This window comes from Acomys russatus, chromosome 8 (assembly GCF_903995435.1).
Source record: "Acomys russatus chromosome 8, mAcoRus1.1, whole genome shotgun sequence".
Classification (NCBI taxonomy): domain Eukaryota; kingdom Metazoa; phylum Chordata; class Mammalia; order Rodentia; family Muridae; genus Acomys; species Acomys russatus.
Genome location: NC_067144.1, coordinates 4,154,569 through 4,176,656, shown reverse-complemented (window position 1 = coordinate 4,176,656; position 22,088 = coordinate 4,154,569). Strand labels below are relative to the sequence as shown.

The 22,088-nt window shown below is 44.3% G+C and overlaps 1 protein-coding gene across 1 annotated transcript in view; it reads right to left on the bottom strand.

Moving 5' to 3' along the window:
• The window catches only part of LOC127193370 (protein HIRA), a 79,445-nt gene that overhangs the window by 26,513 nt on the left and 30,844 nt on the right, over nt 1-22,088 (bottom strand). Inside the window, exons 8-15 of the mRNA XM_051150696.1 lie at nt 20,241-20,408; nt 17,797-17,910; nt 14,404-14,474; nt 13,825-13,930; nt 10,465-10,680; nt 9,052-9,137; nt 2,619-2,813; nt 596-757 (exon numbers count right to left, since the gene is read on the bottom strand). Of these exons, the coding sequence (XP_051006653.1) occupies nt 596-757; nt 2,619-2,813; nt 9,052-9,137; nt 10,465-10,680; nt 13,825-13,930; nt 14,404-14,474; nt 17,797-17,910; nt 20,241-20,408 (1,118 nt within the window). The remainder of the gene's footprint in view (nt 1-595; nt 758-2,618; nt 2,814-9,051; nt 9,138-10,464; nt 10,681-13,824; nt 13,931-14,403; nt 14,475-17,796; nt 17,911-20,240; nt 20,409-22,088) is intronic.

Genomic DNA, 22,088 nt, shown 5'->3' with positions numbered 1-22,088 from the left:
GTCCTTTGCTAGCCTGTCACCTAGTATTTATACTGCTCTGAAATTGTTCATCCACAGATTTTAGGTCCTGGGTACTGTAAAATAATCACATATTTTTAGAGGTGTGGGTTTGTTTGCTTGCTTTTTGCATGTTTAGAGACAGGGGTCCTATGTGGCCCTGGCTGGCCTAGTATCTGCTGTGTACGTTAGGAAAACAGAAGAAACAGGCAAGTCATGCAGTCTGTAGAGCTTAGAGGATCATGTGTCCTACACAGACCTCACTTAAATGCCTGTGTCTTATGTCACCTCTGAGCAGAAGGCCTTGACTTCCTCAGTGTAACAATAGCAGAGCTTTCTACTTCGCCAACCACACTCTTGCTCCACTGCTCAGCAAATTCTAGGATCCATTCAAAGGAGTGTATTCTTAGCAGGCTAGAAACCCTGGCTCTTGTGGCTCTCCTCTTCCTATCTGTAGGATACAATACCCTCCCCCACAGTTCCTTCCAGTCACTGCCCCACTTTCAGCAGGCACTCAATTCTTCCACTCAGAGGCCCTGGCGTCTTGCAGCCAGGATGCATGGGGGAAGTCCTGGGGAGAGAAGCATCTGCCACCTACCTTTCAACAGCTGTTGGAATCACACTGGTCAAGCTAGGAGCACCTGGGGTGGCTTTGGACCGCTCTGTGAATCGGGAGTCAAATGCTTTCATGGGTTCAATCTTGGATGGGGTTGTTAACACGGACGGTGACAACGCAGCAGGAGTAGAGGTAGCATTCGTACTGGGGAATGAAGATGGGAGGTTCATCAAACACAAGAACAAAGGATTTGACGGTCTAGGACCTACAAAACTTGGAGCCTATCTAAAGAAGCATAAACATCAACCTTCTTTCTACAAATACAAGAAAACTTCAAAATATAATCTACGGTTTATTTTTTTTTTTTAATGTTCATGCACTAAAATTCTGGAAGTCTACCTGAGAAGTTCAAGGGCTAATATATTCACAATCTCCCTTTTGTGTTGCTCTAACAGTTTTTGGAGTTAGGCCACGTACTGTGTCTCCACAACCTGAAGACAGAATGTCCACACCAAGTCACTCAACCAGTAGCTTTGCCACTTCCACAGTGGCCACAGGGGAGAGCCCTCACTGGGCTCTTGAAGTCTTGGCTGACCCCTGCCCTTCATCTCCCCTCTAGCCAACCCTAGCACTCTAAGGAAAAGCTTGTCTAGCTTTCCTCCTGCTCAAACCTATGCTGATTCCTGAGCAAAGCTGCCAAGCCTTGCCTTACCTCACGCAGGCTACTCTACTTCCCTCTGCCTGCCATCCCCAATGGTACTGTTTTCTTCCTACACAATCTTTAACTCCAACCTATGAAACACTGCTGAGCTCTGGTGGCATCTGTCCCGCTCAGACAGCCCTTGCTTTGCTTCCACTCTGATGTGCACTCATTATTTGATATGCAGTGACACTGTTGCTTGGTGCCATCATGCCAGAGCCTAGGAGGATGCAGTAACATGAGATTTGTTCCATGGACAGGAGAGCACTCTCCTTATCAGTGAGCACGAGGAGGAAGTGCTATTCACATTTGAGCCCCATGGCCTACCGGAACCCAAAGGCCTCTGTCTCCCCTCTGAGAAAAGCCCAGGCTACCTAGTTCAGAAGAGAAATCCAGCTTTTCTCCCTCTTTTCCCAGTCCACCTAAGGGACTCGAAGCTTTGCTTCTGCCATTGTCCTGGCTCTTTGTCTTTCATGAGCTATGAAAGAAATACTTTCTAAAGTTTCAATGAAACCTGCTTGCTAAGCTTTCCAATGGACAAATAGCCCTTTCTGCTAAAAGACCCTGAGAGCTACCCTGCAAGCCTGATTGGAGGACAAGCACCTGCCAGTCAATGCCCTGTAGATACCTGATCCTTACAGTGTAGTGTCCAGAATAGGAGTGCGGCCCATGTTCACTTTACTCGTGCTCCCCAGTCCCGACTAGATAGGATGGACAGTTAGAGATAAGGACTCTGAGTTCATTTGATTCTGAGTGTAATGGGAGAATCTACATGCTCACAGGATCATCCTGGCAGGGATGACATTTAAAACTCAGCTCAGTGAAGGCCAAAGCCAGAAATGTCAGGCTACCTCCAATCTAGACTGCAGGAAAGTGGACTGATCCTGCTGCAGGAAGTAAGTACCTCACTGGTAGGTCCCCAAACCTTTGTGGCTTTACCCTCAGCCAGCTTCTCTGTCAAGTCGACACAGCCTCAGAGACAGAGACTAACTTAAGCAAATCCTCCCATCTAAGGAAGATCCTCAATTGAAAGCAAGCATTTCTTCTCTTTTCTGGTAAAGTGTCCACAACCAAAAAGTAGAATAAAACTTTTTTTCAATGATTTATTTATTTTTGTCTTATGTGCACTGGTGTTCTGCCTACATGTGTGTCTTTGTTGATGGTGTCACTTGGACCTGGATTACAGACAGTTGTGAGCTACTATGTGGGTGCCAGAAATTAAACCCAGATCCTCTGGAAGAGCAGCCAGTGCTTTCAAATGCTGGGCCATCTCACCAGGCCCTAGAATGAAATTCTGATCCCTGGAACCATGTCCCAAACCTGAACTTTCCCCAAGGACATGACTAATCCTTGGCGTCTACTAACCTGTCCTTGCTGACAGACTCGCCTGTAGGCCTGGCACTGGTGGCTGCCACTGGCTCTGTGCAAGGCTTTGAGGTGCCAAAGGAGGGGGTACTGGAGTCCAGTGGCAGTAGCTGCTGACCGCCAGGAGAGGAGAGCATGGTGCCTGCCAGGGAGCTGGAGAGTGGGATGCTGTTAAACAATGCCGTGGAGAAGTCCCTGTCGTTGGCAAGGAAAAGGAAGTCAGCACAAGAATGTCACATCGAGTATTTTACAACTTCCAAATAAAATATTTTCTGGTTCTTGAGGCATGGGTAATTTGCAAAGAGTTTTTTTTTTTTTTTAAAAAGAAGCACTTAATATACCATTTGATTGACTCTAAAGTTAACTAGGAATACACATACAACTATGAAAGACAACCAGGCTGTTACATGTAACTGTTAGATGCTCCTGGGCCTACCCTGCACCCGACAGCACCTACAGAGGTCTCCCTTTTGTTGGAGAGGCTTTCCTACTAGATGGGCATGTTAAGTTAGTTAACACAGCCTCTACCGAGAAGCAGGTTCACCTCCCTGCTGCTGTGACACACTGCCCCAACAGAAGGTAAGATGTAAGTGTTGAGACTGAGGGACCTGGGTCAGAGCACACGGGGCAACCCCCTGGCCAACTGCAAGCTCCCACACTTGGGCAGTTCAGTCACGTCCATGGTGCCTCAAGTTCTCATATGCCAAGTGCTTGGACTCTCTCCAATGAGTTATGACTAAACCCTGATTAAAGAATATTGAGTAGCAGCACGTATACAGAGCACACAGCAGCTGCTCAAATATATATGGAGTTAAAGTTATTGTCTTGTATTATCCAATTCCTGTGTGATGTGCAATATATTCAGAGACATGTAGTTAAAGCAGCAAATGTAATGTTTACACATGGTTTCTGGTAAGCATCTCTAAAGCTTCCTCCTAAGGGGAGTGCCCATTTCCCCGTACCCTACCAAGATTCTTAAGTTTGGTGAGCTGGCGGTGGTGGTGGTGGTGGTTGTGTCTGTTGTTGGTTCTGTGGTACTGGATAGAATCTAGAGCCTTACACATGTAAAGCAACTGTAATATCACTGAGCCATGCACCCAGACTTCTTATTTTGATAAAAGGTTTTGGTAGGTTACCCAGACAGGCAGTGAACTCACTCTGTGGCCTAGACAGGCCTGTTGGGTAGCTAGGATTACAGGCCTGTCCTGCAAGGCCCACCCTTACCGTTTTATCACATTTCTTGCTATCATTCAATTTGATGGATAATAAATAGTATTTCACTACAGTTTTGATCAAAGGGAACAAATGAGAATAAGGTTTTTTGCAACTATAGATTTTAGCTTGGCTAAAACTGACATTTTTATGTAGTCTAAATTTATATCATTTATCGAAAACATCTTTTACCTCTGAGATTATACAAGTATTTTTCAATAAAATCTTATAAAATTATAAACAAAAACTGTTTTAAGGCTAGGCTCACACCTCTACACCAGCAATCAGGAGGTAAAGAAAGGTAGATCTCCGTGAGTTCAAAGCCAGCGTGGTCTATATATCAAGTTTCAGGCCAGCCAAGGATGCATAGTGAGACCTTGTCTTTCAAAATAAAAGTTTTAAGTGACAACAAAAGACTGCTAAACTGTAGATATTCCTACTTTTATTTGGTAAAGAGGGTGGGATAAAAGTCGTCCTGTTTCTCATTTACTGAACTGGCCAATGCTTCATCACTAATTGAAACATTTTCTTTAAAAATCCCGTAAGGCAGGCATGGTGGCACACACCTTTGATACCAGCAATCAGGAGACAGAGACAGGGGAATCTCTGTGAGTTCAATGCCAACCTGGTCTATATGATGAGTTCCAGGTTAGCCAAGGCTACACAGTGAGACCCTGTCTTTAAAAAAAAAAAAGCCCTTGAATGGGGTAGAGAGATGACTCAGTTGGTAAACTACTTCCCACAACATCATGAGGACCAGAGTTTTTATCTCCAGCAATCACATAAAAAGCCTTGTAATCCCAGTGCTAGGGAAGTGAAGACAGAAAATGTGTTGGCCAGACAGTCTAGGTAAATTAGTAAGCTCCAGGTCCAGGAAGAGATCTTGTCCCAAAAAATACGTTAGAGATCAATTGAGAAAGACACACTATGACAACTTCTACCTTCACACACATGCACGCATGTATGTATACACACACAGACACACACAGACACACACAGACACACACACACACACACACACACACACACACACACAACTTCCTTGACAATCTGGGCCTTTTCTGGAAATTCTTTTATATTCTACTGGTCTGCCTGCTCACGTGTCAGCATCTCCTTGTTTAAACATATTATCTCCTACAGTTTATTTTTCTGGTAGTTTTCCCTAATCAACCCCGCGTTTTCCTTCTGAAATATCTCACATATTGCTATTTCTCCATATAACTTCAGAAATGGCTATTCTTCTTGGCTCATATTAAGTTTGTTTAGAAATGACCCGGTAGTCTTGATATTGAATCATCTTTGCTAATGAGTAGCACATCTTTGCACTTTTATTTTGTTCAGTTTTCATTAGGGCTCTCAGAATTCTCTATGTGCATGTATGGAGAATGCATGTGTATGCAGTGAGAGAAGTCATGTGTTTGTATATGCCCATGTGGAGGCCAAAGATCCATGCCAAGTACCTATGTCTATTACTTTTCATCCTTTTTCTTTTCTTTTTTTTCCCCCCTGGTTTTTCGAGACAGGGTTTCTCTGTGTAGTTTTGGCTGTCCTAGACTTGCTCTGTAGAACAGGCTGTCCTTGAACTCACTTCATCTGCCTGTCTCTGCCTCCTGAGTGCTGGGATTAAAGCCGTGTGCCACCACGCCCAGCTCATCTTTATCTTTCTTAGATACCACCTTTCTCACTGAACTTGGAGCTCAACATTTCAGCTAGAATAGCCAGCCAGTAAACCCCAAAATCTGGCTATCTCTGTGCGCGCACACACACACAGACACATACACCATGCAGACACACGCGCACGCACACACACGCAGACACACACACACACGCAGACGCACATACACGCAGACACACATGCACACGCACACAGACACACACACACGCAGACACACACGCACACGCACACACGCACACACGCAGACACACACACACGCAGACACACACACACAGACGCACACACACGCAGACACACACGCACACGCAGACACACACACACACACACACACACACGCAGACACACACACACACACACACACACACACGCAGACACACACACACCAGTACCTGGACTTTAATCGGATACCAGGGACAGGTACTCAGGTCCTCACGCTTGTGCAGCAAGACTTCCACCCACTGAGCCATCTCCCCAGCCCGCTAAGCAGAATCCTTACAATTTTCTCCACAAATTTATATTACTTAGTTCAACCTGGCAGTGTACACCTATAAGCCCTGCTACTCAGGAGGAAAAAGGGGAAAAGGTTACTTTTACCTGCAAGTTCAAGAACAGTCTGGGCAATAGACTAAGACACTATCTTTTTTTGGTTTTGGTTTTGGTTTTTTTGGGTTTGTTTTTTTGTTTTTGTTTTTGTTTTTGTTTTGTTTTGTTTGACACTATTTTAAAAACATTTTTTTTTTAGTTGTGAAGTTTATATCTTCTAAAGGAACTGCTTCTAAGCCTGATCTCAGTTCAGTTGTATCCAGTGCATGCTTTCACTCATGGAGTTTCTTCAGGACAGGGTCCTGCTATGTAGCCAAGACTGCCACAAACACAAACCCCCGCCTCCACTTCCTAAATGCTGGGATAAGCGGCATGCGGCAGCACAGTGAGCTTTATTATTTTCTCTGCTGTCCACAGCACCCCAGTCATGTTCCTCCAGCTCACATCACCCTTGAGTAACAACATATTTCCTGTTCTCCTTTGGAACTCAGTGTTGACTAACTACAAAGAGCCTCAAGGGGAACATTAAATTATAACCAAGGGTGTACAAGGGCGTTTTATTCCTAAATGTGATATGAAAGAACTGGTAAGCCACCAGGGAAAGCAGCCTCTTCCTGCTTTCATTTCATTGCATGTGAAGTCAGAACAATGTTGAATGTTATCAAAATGCCTGTTAAGCAGCTATGGAAGTGACTATACCATTTTTTTTGATCAGCTGATGTGTAGACTTAAATTATTTCCCACAATTCTGAACATCCCTTCTAACCTTAAAGAAGCCTTGATTGTGAAATTAGATTAGTTTTGTTTTTTTGAAATAGTTATGCTGCCCTGGCTAGCCTGGAACTGCCTCTGAGGACAAGATGGGCCTAAAGCATGGATTCCTGCCTTCCCCTGCATTTCACATGCTGGTGCCAAAGTGTGCATGCAGCACTGCGCCCAACCCTGCTGTCAGCATCCCAACATGCTGTAAGATTCTCCATATAACTATGTTATTTAGGATTTTGCACTGACAACCAGAAACTGTATAGGCTTGAAATGTATTCTATTCTTTGTGGTTGATGAAGTCTACGTTTTCCAGGCCTGAGGTCAGGTGTCCGTCTTACTTCAGTCTCCTGGATAGTGGGAGTATGTGCTACACTAGAATGAATCGCCATTTGTGTTACATTTGGATTTAAAATATCTATGTACTTGAACATTTAACATGTTATTAGAATTCCCCTGGGAAGCCTTTCTAATCTGGTGACTTTAAGGAACGTGAACACAATTTCTGGTCCAGCAATATTTCACTTTTAGTAATTTTATTTAAATACATTTTTATTTAATAAATATTTAATATTTATTTAAGTGTTTATTTAAACATAAATATGAAACTTATTTTCAGAGTTTAACAAAGTCTCTCAACCTTCTTACTCATTCCTTATCTGTGATTATTTCCCACTTATAATAATTACCTTGCATATTTGTTTTTCTTCTTATTTTTCTTTCTTTTTTTTTGTTTTGTTTTGTTTTTTTGTTTTGTTTTGTTTTTTGTTTTTCAAGACAGAGTCTCACTCTGTGTAGCCCTGACTGTCTTGGATTCACTTTGTAGCCCAGGCTGGCCTCGAACTCACAGCAATCCAACTGCCTCTGCCTCCCAAGTGCTGGGATTAAGGGTGTGTGCCACCACTGCCCAGCTTTTCTTTTCTTTCTTGATTAGCTAATAACTTGTTAAATAGCTATTTGTTTTGACATAGGAGAGTGAAAGTTTTAACATAATACAAGTTTTGATACCAGAATTAAGTGCCCCGTAATAGAGAGCTGACTCAAGACCAGCAACAAAGACCCTATCTCCTCTGCCTCCTCACTGGGTAAGGCATGGAAAGATGCAATGGATCAAAATGCACCACCACCACCTCTTCCCTGCCACAGGCTTGCAATGCGCAAAGCACCTGATTCTAATAAAGGTTAGGAAGGTGGCCTTACCCTATAATGGGGGAGGGCTGGTGAAAATTAAGATAGCGGATTCTCAACAGGTGTCTAATACACCTAGCCGGAGAAGTGGGGTTAGCAAGCACATCTTATGAATGAAGCCTCTTTAGCTTTCAAGGGACATGAACAGGCAACTGCAAAATGTCAATGATTATTATCCAGTCTCTGTGAAGGACTTCCTGATGCCCTGAGCTATTCACTATGTGGGTCTAAAACCCTGAGTGAGACACCTGACAGTGGGTGCTCCTACAAGAGCACTTAGTACCCTTTGATTCAGTGCAGGTCATTGCTAGAAAACAACCACTACAAACACAAACTGACTGCAGATGTGCAGACAGCAGCAAATGGGAAGAGGCCGTACTCTCGTCCCTGTGTCTCACAGCCCTACCCTCTGGCCAGCAGTCCCACGTCAGAAATTACCCAAGAGGACAGTCAAGTGTGTGTTCAAAGAGTAACCGTCACAAGAACTGGACACAAGCTAGAAGTCCACAGTTAAGGAGCTGGTCCGTTAACTCATGGTGCATTCAGACACCAGGAATCTGGATAATCAGCAAGCAATGCTTCAGAGGACTATTTATTTAGTGGATGAAAGGTCAAGATACAGAAGCAAGTGGGGAAGGACTGGAAATACAGATATCAAAATGATAACAGAAGCTGGATTATGAATGATATTTATCCTCTTCTTTAGACTTTTACTATCTTTCTAATTTTTCAACTATATGTCTTTCACAGTCAGGGAGGAAAAACTGTTAAAAAGTAAGAAAGAAAGCATAGCTTCCTTTCTTGCCCTGCAGCGCCTTGCCAGCAGCTAGGCAGAGTAGACAGACAGGCAGGCAGCAAGTGGGGTCTTGCTGGCCTCGGGCCACTCAGTCCCTACCCTTCCACAAGTATCAGGAGCTCTCTTGGGACCACGGGGTTTTGATAGTGTGGGGGTTGCCCCAGAGTCTTCTAAGACCCCAACTGGCTAACTGACAAAAGAAAAAGAGAAGACCTCCCCAGACAAGGTCACAGAAAGCTTGGTGAATGAATGAGTACCCAGTGTCCAGCTGTGCTATGCAGAGAGGCGTGATTCTCCTCCGACCATCTGCTGTCCGTGTTTCCACTTGTTTCTTCAAAAGATTCTGGCAAAGTAGGATCAAATACGTGAATACAAAAGTTTCAGCTAACCATTTCCAAACATCCAAAAACAAAGTTGTCTTTTGTTTTGCCTTTGTGATGAGAACATTTAGCTCTTTTAGGAACCCAATATGAACTATACAGTATTGGTAACCGCAGTCTTCATGCTGCACAGCAGAACTCTAAGGCTGCGGCTTGGTGCTCACACTGCCTTCCAAGACCCTGGCGCCCACTCCTCTCTTCTCTGCTCCTCTGAACTTGACTACTTTTATTCTCATCAGGCAGTAGTTCCGCTTCTGGCTATGTCACATCTATATCACTATGGTGATGAAAAATAAAGGCTTCTAAGGAAATGTATTCTAATTCTCCTTTCCATAGCCTTGTTGGCACAAAGCCAAGCAGCTGCCAAGCACAAACATGGTTAGCAAGGCATGTTTTTTTATTTTCAACACAGTGAAGAAGCAGAAATCAAGAGCTCTCAGCTGAACTGGCTCCAAGAGCCTTCTGCCCTGTCATCAGTACCTGACAAGACCACAGGCTGTAAGCATATGACATCTAACAGACATTAGCTAATGCAGGGGCCACTCTTGTCACAAGTGGTGACTCTATTTATTTAAAATAAATAAATAATCGTATACCACAGGCTGAACTAGAACACATTATATAGCCTAAGATGGGTTTAACTTGCAGTAATTCTCCTGCCTCAGCCTGCCAGGTGCTAGAATTATAGATGTGACCCATCATTGCTGGCTTCCAAACTGACTGTTTTCACAGTTTCCTTCCTTCATAAAAGGCATGTAACAGTGGTTCCCAGCCATGCGTTCCATCAGGTTGACCTGGAGAGGTCTGCTGACCTCCACAAGCTCCTACACATTATTACTTAAATTCTCACTTCCCAGTGAGCTCCCATGTCTCTTTTCTGCGCTGCCCCATTATTCCCGTCCACCAATGAAATTCAGGGTTCCAGGAGAAGGGGAGCCCAAACAGCTCTGAGGGCAAGTAATCTAATTTCTGATCATCTACAATTTCCCAGATAGATGAGTAAGTGAAGGCTCTGCAGTTCCTGCAAAGAACAACCTCTTCTATGGCTCCTTGGGGGGAAAAAAAAAAGACCTCTGATAAGGCTGTTTCAAGCCATTACTAGTATGGGCCGCAGCTGGCTATGGGTCTAGCCCCATAGTCCCCACATACCCTCTTTACCACCATTCATGCCCTAGCCCTGTCTCTGTGGCCTGTCCAGGCATCCTGTTTCGTGTTCCATCTGTTTGTCCTCTTTGCCCTGTCTCTGGGCATGTGCTCATGTCTTTTAGTGCCACCAGGCCACAATCTCACCTTCCTGATATCTTCTAGACTTTCCCCATTGACCACACCCGTGACTGAGGATGCTGAGCTTGTCTCCCTAGCCGTGGCATTCTTCTGATCCAGCTGTTGCTGTTGCTGTCTCCGCTGGTACTTGAGCATCTCAGGGTTCTCAATAACAGCTGTGGAAAGCTGGGCCTCGGTCATGATTGCCAGGCTCTTACCATAGGTGGACTGGTGAATGCGGCTCTGTAAGAAGCAGAGAGAGGTTTGACATATGGATTTGAGTATCATTATGGTCGAAGCTGCCTACCAGGAGGTGCACTTTAGTGCTCACTCTCCTAGCTCTAAGAGCAGAATGGCCCAGGAGGCCAGCTCACCATCAGTTCCCACTGACTAGACATATCTGTCAAAACCTCTCACCTCTCACAAGGTGTTTACAGGGAAGATAGTGAGATACTGACAAGAAATCACCTTTTACATTGTCTAGTACAAAACAAGTGGCCATGGATACTCTCTCAACTGAACTGCAGGTGCCTGAATTGGTTACTTGTGGTTCTTATGTCACGCCAAGAATGCTAAGTACTCTCACAGAACCAACCTGTTCTCTCTGTTCTTGTGGATGCCAGCCACCACAGCAAGGGGTCCCTTGAAACTAGCATTGTATCTCAAGAGCACAGGAAGTTTCTCAGCTCCCCCATTATGATCCTTCTGAGTAAGGTCTCCTCCCAACCCTATGCCATAACAAGCTAGACAGGAACCTCAGGAGAGAGCGGCAGCATCCCAGAACACCATAGTAAACAGTTTTCATAAGAACATGCTGAGAAGTGGGTCTACAAACAGATGTGCAGATGACAGTGCTGTACCCTGCCCAGGAACCAGGCACTAGAGTTAATGGGCATCTGGCTCATACCAGATGATGGCTAATTGGTAGGCAGCTTTCTATGACAGGGGTTGACTCTCACTCCTATAAGACCTAAGGAAGCCCAGGGACCTTCCCTTTCTGCTGTCCTGTCCCCTCTTCCAAACACAACCTCTGTAATCTCAAGCTAAAATTTTGACCTTGGCCAGGATTTTTCTAGAGTTCCTTAAACACAGTCACTGCCAATGATCTGGGAAATGCTAAGATACTTGGGATTCCTCCACAGGCTCTCAGTGACTCTCCAAGAGGCACTGAGAGATCCAAGGGTCCTTGATGACAGGGATAAGGCAGAATGAAGACTCTAGGTCACTCAGAAACATATTAAAAACCCTGCAGGCTCCCCCATTGCAAGCACATCGCATAAGGTAGACTCCACCCCAGGGACTAATCACATCTTAGTTACGGGTGTTGCCGCATAACAGGTGAAGAGGTGGCTTACCCCCAACAACAGCACCACTAAGAGGATAGCTGCTGGCCTGCTCTGGGCTTCCACAGAGCTCCATTCAGACAAATGGATATAACACCCTGAAGGCGAGATAAACCTATTTTTTAGGATCCCAAGTGCGGGATCGGAATGGTCTTGTGAGAGAACAGGTGAGGTTAATTCACTAGGAGAGCAACCACCTCATGCAGGAGCTTAATTGTTGTCAGCTGAAAAGATCCCGTGACCAGACTCTGGGAGGAGATATATAAATGAGCCCAGAACTGGAGGTGGGGCCTTTTGGAGACTTGGGATAGTTTTGGCTGTTCATCGCTGCACCTCGAGATGCTCCTAGAGAGAACCGCTCGAGGGAAGGCTTTGGGGCTCTGGCTCCTGCTGAAGTTCTGGGTTCTGGTTGCTCTAGGTTCCAGCAGAAGAAATCCTGCAGATTGTGCCAGGAGAATCGTTCCTCGAAACTGATATCCTTACAGTTTTGTTATTGTGTCCATTAATCCTCATTTCCTATTGTTTTGGTTAGTCGGGTTATAAGTGACGTATGCTTGGTCACTAAGTTGTTAATAAAATATATTGGTTAAGAAAATTGAGCCTACAATACCCCATTAATAGTTGGCAAATGTCTGTCAGGAGAAAGAACAGTTTCTGTGTCTACAGCAGGTAAAGCAGAGTCTTTCCCAGAACCCATACGAAGTATAGGAAGGCCCCATCCTCTGAGAAGAGGCACAGGTGAGGGAGCCTGACTGAAAGGCAGCAGGCCCAGTTCACACAGCCACTTTTTAACTTAAGGACAGAATGACAAAGGGCCATGCTCTTTTCTTAGGCTTAGCTACCTCACTGATGATGAGACCTGCTTTATAAATGTTATTTTTATAAAAATATTTCAGTCCTTTATTATGGCATCTAGGAAGAAAAGGGTTGCAGAGATACTGATGTAAGAAGAAGAAAAAAAAAAAATACAAACCAGGAAAAGAGGGCAGAAGTCAAACACAATGTTAAGAAAAAATAGCAAACGGACCTCCACAGAAGCACTGGCTTACTGCAGTTCCTACTTTTCAGCAACTGGGTTTGGTCTCTTGGTGCAAAGCTTCTCTTGGCAATTTTTCTACCCAGTTTTCAACTTTATCTTACTTTTTTAAAACATTGTTTAAAAATACAAACAGCTGGGCAGTGGTGGTGCATGCCTTTAACCCCAGCACTTGGAAGGTAGAGGCAAGCGGATCTCTATGAGTTCGAGCCCAGCCTGGTCTACAAAGTGTGTTCCAGGACAGCCAGGGCTATACGGAGAAACTCTGTCATGGGGCTGGGGGGGAGGGGGGAGGGGGGGTGGGACGCCCTCAGGAAGGCCTTACAGACATTCCTTAAAATAACATGAAACATAAATCACTGGTGATATAGGCTCAGTGGCCACAGCGTTTGCCCATCATGTGGGAGGCCCTGGGTTTGATCCCTGACATCTATAAGCCTCACTTTGCAGATGATTGTTCTGTTTTCTTAGTTTACTTATTTTAAACCAGTCTCACTATGTAGCCCAGGCTGGCCCTGAACTCTCTTCAGCCTCTCTGGGATTAAAAGTGTATGTCACTGCACCCAGCAATTGTATGAAGTTTAAATGATAAACATTTACAAAGCCCGTATTTGGGGAGAGCCTGGCATAGACGCTAAGAATGACCAGTATTAACTGTCACATAGCTGCTGCTATGCCAGCATGAAACAGACGAAGGAAGAACCATAAGAAAGAATCCCACAGAAGGGACTCCAACTCCCACCCTGCATGAAGGCCTCCTGATGGCTACTGCTTCTCTCAGCTTAAGCACAGACACCCAGTTTACTCTTTGTTCAAATATTTATTTTTGACATGACTACTTATTATTAATCTATTTTTAAATGGATAATCTATTTTTAAATGGATAATCTATAAAAAGCAAACATGTTAGAATACTTAAGAAATAATGGGTCTAAGTCTTCCATTAGAAAAGGATCCAACTGAAGGGGTCTCAGGGCTACTAAGACAGCACACAGACCACAAGCCTACCTTTTCCTCCTCACTCAGTGGGTCTCCAAGTTCATCCTGGGAGAAATCAAGGAACGCCACAGAGCCGTCCATGGAGCACACCAGGATACCCAGCCCATTCAGAGTCCTGAAAGAGACAGCTGTCAGCAGCCTAGGTAGGACAATGTACCTGCAGTGGCCACATGAGGATGCACAGAGAATCCTCTGATAGATGCTGGAAACCTAAGGTTCCCTTCCATGGCCTGAAGATAGGGGCTGGCAAAGAGGGGCGACAGACACAGCCTTTGGGGACCTTTAGGGCTAAGTACTAGTGCAAAGAATCTCTCACCACGTTTTCTATTTCTGTTTGATAAATCTTGAGGAATGTGTCTGCTATAACCTACAGAAATCCCAGTCTGTCCAAGCAGGCATTTCCCTACAACGAGCCCTGGCTGTGCAGACCCTCACAGCAGCAGAGCCGAGCTGCAGCTCCTGAGCAGAGTGCAAACAGCATGTTGGGGGGCTACATGGCCAGAGGAAGATAACAGGCTGCCTGGCCGAACATATCCAAGAGGTCTCGCATTGTAGGGGCCAGTGTACTGCAGCAAGAATCCATCTTACCAGGAAATGTCCATGATGGACTTGTCAAACAACTCATGGATGACAACCAGAGGCCGTTTCAAACATGTGAGCTACGGGAAGAAAAAGGTTAAAGTTAATGTAATCACTGAGAACCAGCTCATGCACTCAGCTCAACCATCTTGTATGTGCCCGGGAGCTTCAGTCACCTCCACTAACATACATGGCATAGTCAACTCAATCAAAACACAAATGCCAAAACCCCAAGCTGGGGAAACTAAGGCCCGCCAGAAGTTCACACACTAAAGAAGCTACTGTCTGGCAGGGGGACAACTTTGCAATCATTCAGCAACAGCAAAAGCAGAGGCTCTACAGAGCAGGATGAGATGGTCTCAGAAAGAGCCCGCTCACCTGCTCTGGGCAGAGCTCAGCTCCATAGTACTCAAGGCTCCTGAAGACAGTTATATAAATCGTTCAAGCTCATGCTTGCATGTCAGATATCTCACAAACACACACCAGTATAAATTTCCCTTAGCCTAAACATAAAATAAACTGTTAAACTCCAATATAGGGCTAGAGAGATGGCTCAGCAAGAGTCAAGAGCACTTTAATGCTCTTCCAGGGGACCTGAGTTCAGTTTTAGCACCCACATCAGGCACTTCACAACCACCTGTAAATCCAGCTCCCAGAAGATCCAACACTTTCTTCTGGCCACAGTACATGTGTGCACACATGCTCACACAAACACACATAGCTATACACATAAAAATGGGCAAGGGGTCTAGAGAAATGGCTCAGCATTAAGAAGCAATTACTGTCTTACAGAGCACACATGGAAGCTAACAACCAATTGTAATTTCAGTTACAGGGGATGGACACCCTCTTCTGGCCTTCACAGGCAACCAAGCACATATGTGGTACACACACATACACGTATTAAAAACTCTTATATACATAAAATTTTTTTAAATACATCTTTTAAAAAACTGATGAACAGGCTGGAGAGAGGGCTCAGAGGTTAGGAGCACTGGATGCTCTTCCAGAGGTCCTGAGTTCAATTCCCAGCAACCACATGGTGGCTCACAACAATCTATCTATATTGAGATCTGATGCCCTCTTCTGGAGTGCAGGTATACATGCAGGCAGAGCACTGTATACATAATAATAAATAAATCTTTTAAAAAATAATAAAATAGGGGCTGGAGAGATGGCTCAGTGGTTAAGAGTGCCGCCTGCTCTTCCAAAGGTCCTGAGTTCAATTCCCAGCAACCACATGGTGGCTCATAACCATCTGTAATGTGATATGGCACCCTCTTCTGGCCTGCAGGAGTACATGCAAGCAGAGCACTGTATACATGATAATAAATAAATAAATCTTTAAAAAATAATAATAATAAAATAATAAAATAAAAAAACATGAACTTGTAAATATTTAGTTTTCAAAACAGAATATGTCTGTGAATTATCTTTATATTCCTCATACCATGAACATGTAATTGATTATCCTGTGAAAACCTTTTACCAATGATTCTATAATATTCAGCAGGTGTGTCATCAGCAGCTAGTCATTCTAACATTGTAACAAGTGCCATCTCTCATACCAAGTGCCTGAACACTCGAAGACAGGCGCAGATCGGGCAGGAGAGATGGTTCAGAGGTTAAGAGCATTAGTTGCTCTTCCAGAGGTCCTGAGTTCAATTCCCAGAAAACACATCTCTAATGAAATCTGGTGCCCTCTTCTGTCATGGAGGTATACACGCAGGTAGAACACTGCAACACTGCATACATTATAAATAGATAAATCTTTTTAAAAAGACAGGTGCAGAGCCAAGTCCCATAGATTTGATAAGAATGCACTTGTTCACATGATGGGGCGGTTGAGCGGGGGAGGGGGGGTCCCCCATATGCCATGGCAGATTATGGGAGACTGATCTCTCTGCCTTACACTGGTGAGCAAGGAGGAGACATAGCCATCTGAGACTAGAGTTTGAGCTACCTGGATCTTACTTAAAGTATCTTAGCCCACCATATTTCTAGAAAACAATTTTGTCCATTTTCCCATTAAAATCTGGAGTATGTATACCATCTGATCTCAGAATTATATCAAACTAAGGCAGCATCCTTTATGGCCTGAGACAGGACGGACTCCAAAAGAGCATGCCTTGAACTGCTCACTGTAAGCAGAGACCCAGAGTAGGTGTGAAGGGAATGCTACCTGGGTCCCTTCCAGCAACACAGTTCTCTGTACACATTATAATGCATGTAGCCAGAGGCTAATCTCCAAATACATAACCTCAAATATATTCTGCTTTTGAAGAAAGTTTTAATGTATTTTGCTCTGTGTGTGTGTGTGTGTGTGTGTGTGTGTGTGTGTGTGTGTGTGTGTGTCTTTCAGCGTGCTAGCATATACCTAGTGGCTAGGACCACAGTCTACAAGATAAGTGGCATTGTCTTGGGTCACAGAACATCAGTCTCTGGTAGCAACCTTTCAAAGCCCTATCTTGAAAAACTTCACAGTTTACTCTCAATTTATCACTGAATATATGCTGAGAATATGTACAATGGATCACACCAAGCTAGGTCTAAAGAGCTTAAGACAGAACCTCCTCTTGGATACTACTGTCTAGAAAGAGAACAAGACACACAGTCTTTAATCATCAATGTTATCTCAAGTGTCAAACGACAAGTCAATGGAGGTAGCAGCTAATCACATAAACAAGTCAACACGCGCAGGCCAGGATTCCAGGAGGAGCTCAAGCTCAAGGCCAACCCGGGCCTCACAGAAAGACTTTGTCTCAACTAAAACAACCTTATTATCTGCCCACAGACAAACACATGAACAGTTTATAATATGTTCATCAAGTTAAACCCTATACAACAACAATAGGAATAAACTATTGTTAAATACAACACACAAGAATTTCAAAACCCACTATATTAAATGAGTTAAATGACAACAAAAAGTATATACTGAGCAACTGCATTTACATTAAGCTCAAGAACCTTTCAATTAGAGAGGCTATTAGTGGGGCTGCTGTGGTAGAGTCAGGAATAGGAAGTGTTCAAGGTGGTAGTGACACAGCACAAACACATGTGACAATTCACTTAACTGTACTTTCAGGTGAGCATACTTTATATGTATATACAGACACAAAGAACTTCCTAGCAGAAAGCGATACAACATGCCAGCTATGACACTGACAGCTGCAGAAGCTGGTGCAGGTGCAGGGCAGGGTGCCCTCTGTTGCCCAGGCCCAGTCTCAGTGCTTCCTTCTAACAGCAGGAAAGCCTCAGTGTTTTTGAAAAGGAACTGAGCCAGGTACAGGTTGAGGAATACACTGAGCATGATCAAAATCAGTGGGTCTCTCTTTCCTTGAAGTCCCCCAGACTCTTCCCAGTTCATAACCTCCATGCAACCAAAGCTCAGGCACTTACCCAGACAGAGAGCGAGCGGTCCTTGCTGCCAACAGCACAGCAGCAATATGGGCAGCTGGGCTTTGCAGAGCTCCCATTCTTCTGCTTCTTTTTGAAGATTTTTGGGTTGAATTTCTAAAGCCAAATAACCATGGTTAAAACAAATAATCAATTGCCAAGATGTCCCCCAAGTACAAGCACCCAAGTATACTAGGTAGTTTTTGTCAACTTGACACAAACTATAGTCTTCTGGGAAAAAGAAATCTCAATTGAGGAACTGCCTCCATCAGACTGTCTAAGGGACATTTTCATGATTAATGATTGATGTGGGAGGGCCCAGCCCACTGTGGGCAATACCACACCTGGGTGGGTGGTCCTAAGTTGTATAAGAAATCAAGCTGAGCAAGCCAGAGAAAGCAACCCAGTAAGCATATTCCTGCCCTCCATGGTTCCTGCCCTGACTTCCCTCAATAATAGACTATCGTCCAGATGTGTAACCCCAATAAATCCTTTCCTACCCAAGTTTCTACCAAAAGGGCATGGTGTTTACTACAGCAGCAGAAAGCAAACTAGAACAGCAAGCATCAGAAACACACCAAATTCTCAGCTCACAGATACGAGTCCCTCAGAGATTCTAAGCTCAGCACTGAGTATGCATCTTGAAAACTACAATGAGATATTTTGTTAATGATGCAAATGAAAGCTCAAAGAGGTCAGAAAATAAATGCATAGAATGGTAAAGTGATGACGGAAGACAGCACTACCAAATGCTCTATTTATGAAGCCAAGAGACAGATCAAGGGAATAAAAATTGGCATTCTCAAATCATCCTCGCCTGGTAGAGTCTGCCTTTGGACCAGAGAAGTTGAGCTTGCCAGGGGACTTCAGACACCATAGCCTGCTCACTGCATCTTATTTTTTTTTTAATGAGTGTTTGGTCTGCATCTGTGAAGGCCAGAAGATGGTGCTGGATCCCCTGGAACTGGAGTTACAGGTGGTTGTGAGCTGCCACAGAGGTGCTAGGAACTTAACTCACGTCCTCTGGAAGAGCATCCAGTGCTTTTCACCACTGACCCATGTCTCACTGCATCTCTTAAGGGAGCCCAAAGGGACTGGCAGGAGGTCCTCTTAATTCCCCCTCCCCTTCATGTACTATGTCTTGCTGATGGACAACAACCTCCTTAACTGTCTGCTGGTCTGGACAGCTGATTCCCTAAGGTACCTGGCTCATGCCTTAAGAAAGGCTAGGCATACAAAGTGAGTGCTTTGCCACCTTCATGAATTAAGAGGGTAGAGTTCTTAGAATCGTAAAGGAGTACATCTACTCCTAAGAGCCTGGTATCTGATGCACAAAAAGGTTTTCCCTCCTGAGGGTAAGCAGCAATGAGCAGAAGAACAGATAGTGAACATGACAGAAGGTGAAGGTGTGTGCCCTGAGCTTGACTTCCTACTACCACTGGTTACGCTTGAAAAGTTTTGTGGGTCCTGGTAAGCTTACAGAGCTGTTGATGATCACATAAGAGAGACACAGAACCACTGCACTAAATATAAATCAGTAATTCCAAACATCCAGTGAGAAGGCCCTAGTCTCAACAAAATCCAACATGGACTCCCACACAAAACAAATTTATAGAAGCAGTATTTTACTCCTAAAAAAATTTAAGGTACAATGTATACTCGTTTACGATCAGTTTTAAACAACATGTAATCAAGATCCCATTTTGATCAGGTTCTGGATGATCCTTCAGTCATCAACCTAATCATCAATCTCTCATATTTGGTTACTCTACAGTAAAGAAAATCCAGGTTCTAAGAGGTTATTTAAAACTCCTTAATAGCCTGTGTTGGGCATTCTCCAGACATTCAATTAAGTCACCCAGAGTGGAGGACACTCTCTCAAGCCTAAAGGATGAGCAGTGGCCATCTGAAGGCATGGGCTTAGCTATAACTCGGTGACAGAGTGCTTGCACAGCATGCACAAGGCCCTGGGCTCCAACACCACAAAACACAACAGAGACTGGATGCACGGACCAGTACTCTCAGCTCAGGCAGTCAACTACTGCTGCTGGGCATAGGGAGAAGCACAGATTCCAAGGGTACCCAGAATGCCTTCTTCACAAGAACTGGGCAACGGAACACCTATGGGTTAGCACTGAGCTACAGTATTCCTAAGACTGACCCAGAAGGCATTTACCATTTTAGAATCTGACAACTATAAAACAATCCTACATACATGTTCCATTTACAAAAATGGCCCCAAAGTATTTAAGCATGCTTAAAATGAAAGATGCACCACAGTGTGCTGACTCCCAGAGCCTACCACTCAGTCTACATGAGACACAGCCTTAGGGAGCGTTTGGGGAAGCTGACACTCCCAGAGCTCTCTAGACCCATGTATGTCACTGCTGTAGACAGCTCAGGATGGGAGTGATGGCTACTAGGATTTCAGAGGTGAGGACACTCACCACAACAGTCACAGCTTTCCGATGCCCCACGAAGTCCATGTTAGTCTTCCAGCCTTCTCGTTCAATGATCTGGGCGGTAGGGCCAGAATTATTCATGGCATGGGCAGATACCAAGTAATGGCCATCAGGTGACCAACTAAGCCGGAGCACATGGGTCGTTCCTCCACACTGTAAAAAACATCTGAGCTTGAAAGGAGCTCAAGAAAACTCCAGCCTCAAGGACAAAGCGAGGTATGATTTACAAATGTATGTTCCCGTGACACACACCATATTCTGCCTGAACTCTAGTCTCCACAGGTGGCATACCAGAAAGAGCTCTAGGTCAAATGAGTATGGGAACTGTGGCATCATCCACTCTCCACTTACCCACATGAGTGAATATAAAATAGCAGAAGATAGAATCCACAGAAAGACCATTCCTTTAGACCACTAGCTCTGCATGGAGCCGACCTATCTGGCCACTTATCTACTGCTTCTGCACAGCACCTGTTATCTCCAACACAGAGCAACCTCAAAAAATGTTACAATTAAAAAAAAAAAGTGCCTACAGATACTCAGTCCCACAAGCCAAGCAGGAGCCTGTGCATAGCAGGTGAGAGTGCTGTGCTACCCGGTCCCTTGAGTGGTGAGGGTACCTGTGAAGGAAAAGAGGTTCATACACTCCTTCTACACTAGGAGAGCCACAGAGGAAAGGCACTAGGCCTGTGCTGGCCTGAAGGTTGAGGCAGGTATTCCTCCATAGTAGACCTAACACCAAACTCAGAATCAACCTTCAAGACTAGGGCTAAGATCTTACATCATGGTCCCAGAATAGCAGAGCATGACCTAGTCCTGTGGGAGCACCTCCTTACACTTCTGTGCAGGATGGCCTAGTCCTGTGGGAGCACCTCCTTACACTTCTGTGCAGGATGGCCCCAGCAGAGGCTCGCAAGCACTACCATACCTCACTAGCATTCAGGGCCCTCTAGGAACACAGCTCACAGAAGCCCTGTGCCTGGCAGTCAAAGCCTGTAGAAATTTTAGGTGTGATAGCTACATGCCCTACACCACAGTTGCGAGCAACAAAAGTAGGGAAAAGAAGGTGAAATATGGCCTTAGTCCTAGACCTAGCCAAGCAGCTGATGTTGGTTTAAGGAGAGCTGAATACATGATTTTAAGTTTCCTATTGCAACTGACCATACCAGTAAGCAACTTAGTTCTCTCTGAAAATACACATTCCTGCTTTGCAAACCCTTCTGTCACATAGCCCCCTACCTAGGCTATCTCTGTAGTCTGGGCAACTGAAATTAAACTCAAAGATCTAATTTAAAAAAAAAAAAAAAACAGGTACTGGTGGAGCACACCTTTTTAATCTCAGCAGCCAGGAGACAGAGGCAGGTGGATCTCTGAATTTGAGGCCAGTCTGGTCTACAGAGAGAGTCCAGGAGCCAGAACTACACAGAGAACCCCTGTCTCCAAAAAGGAAAAGAAAATAGGAGGAACAAGATATTAGAAGCGTTCCATAGAAAGAAGGGAGATAAGTAAGTATGATTAAAATATACATGTGATAAAGCTATCAAAAAGTAAATTTTTAAAAATTTTTAAAGGATTGGTGAAAATTAAATACCAAATAAAGTAAAGCTGACAATCAGTAAATGCCTAATGAAATGAAAAACACAAAAGAACAGTTTTATATACTTTTAAAAGCGTTTGCTATCCTTAACCAGGTGGAAAATGCAAATTAAAACTACTTTGAGTTTCCACCTCATCCCAGTCAGGATGCCTAGCCTCAAGAACAGAGGCTGATAAGGACAGAGAGGAAAGGAACCTTATTCAGTGATAGGAGTACAACCATTTCAGAAATTAGTA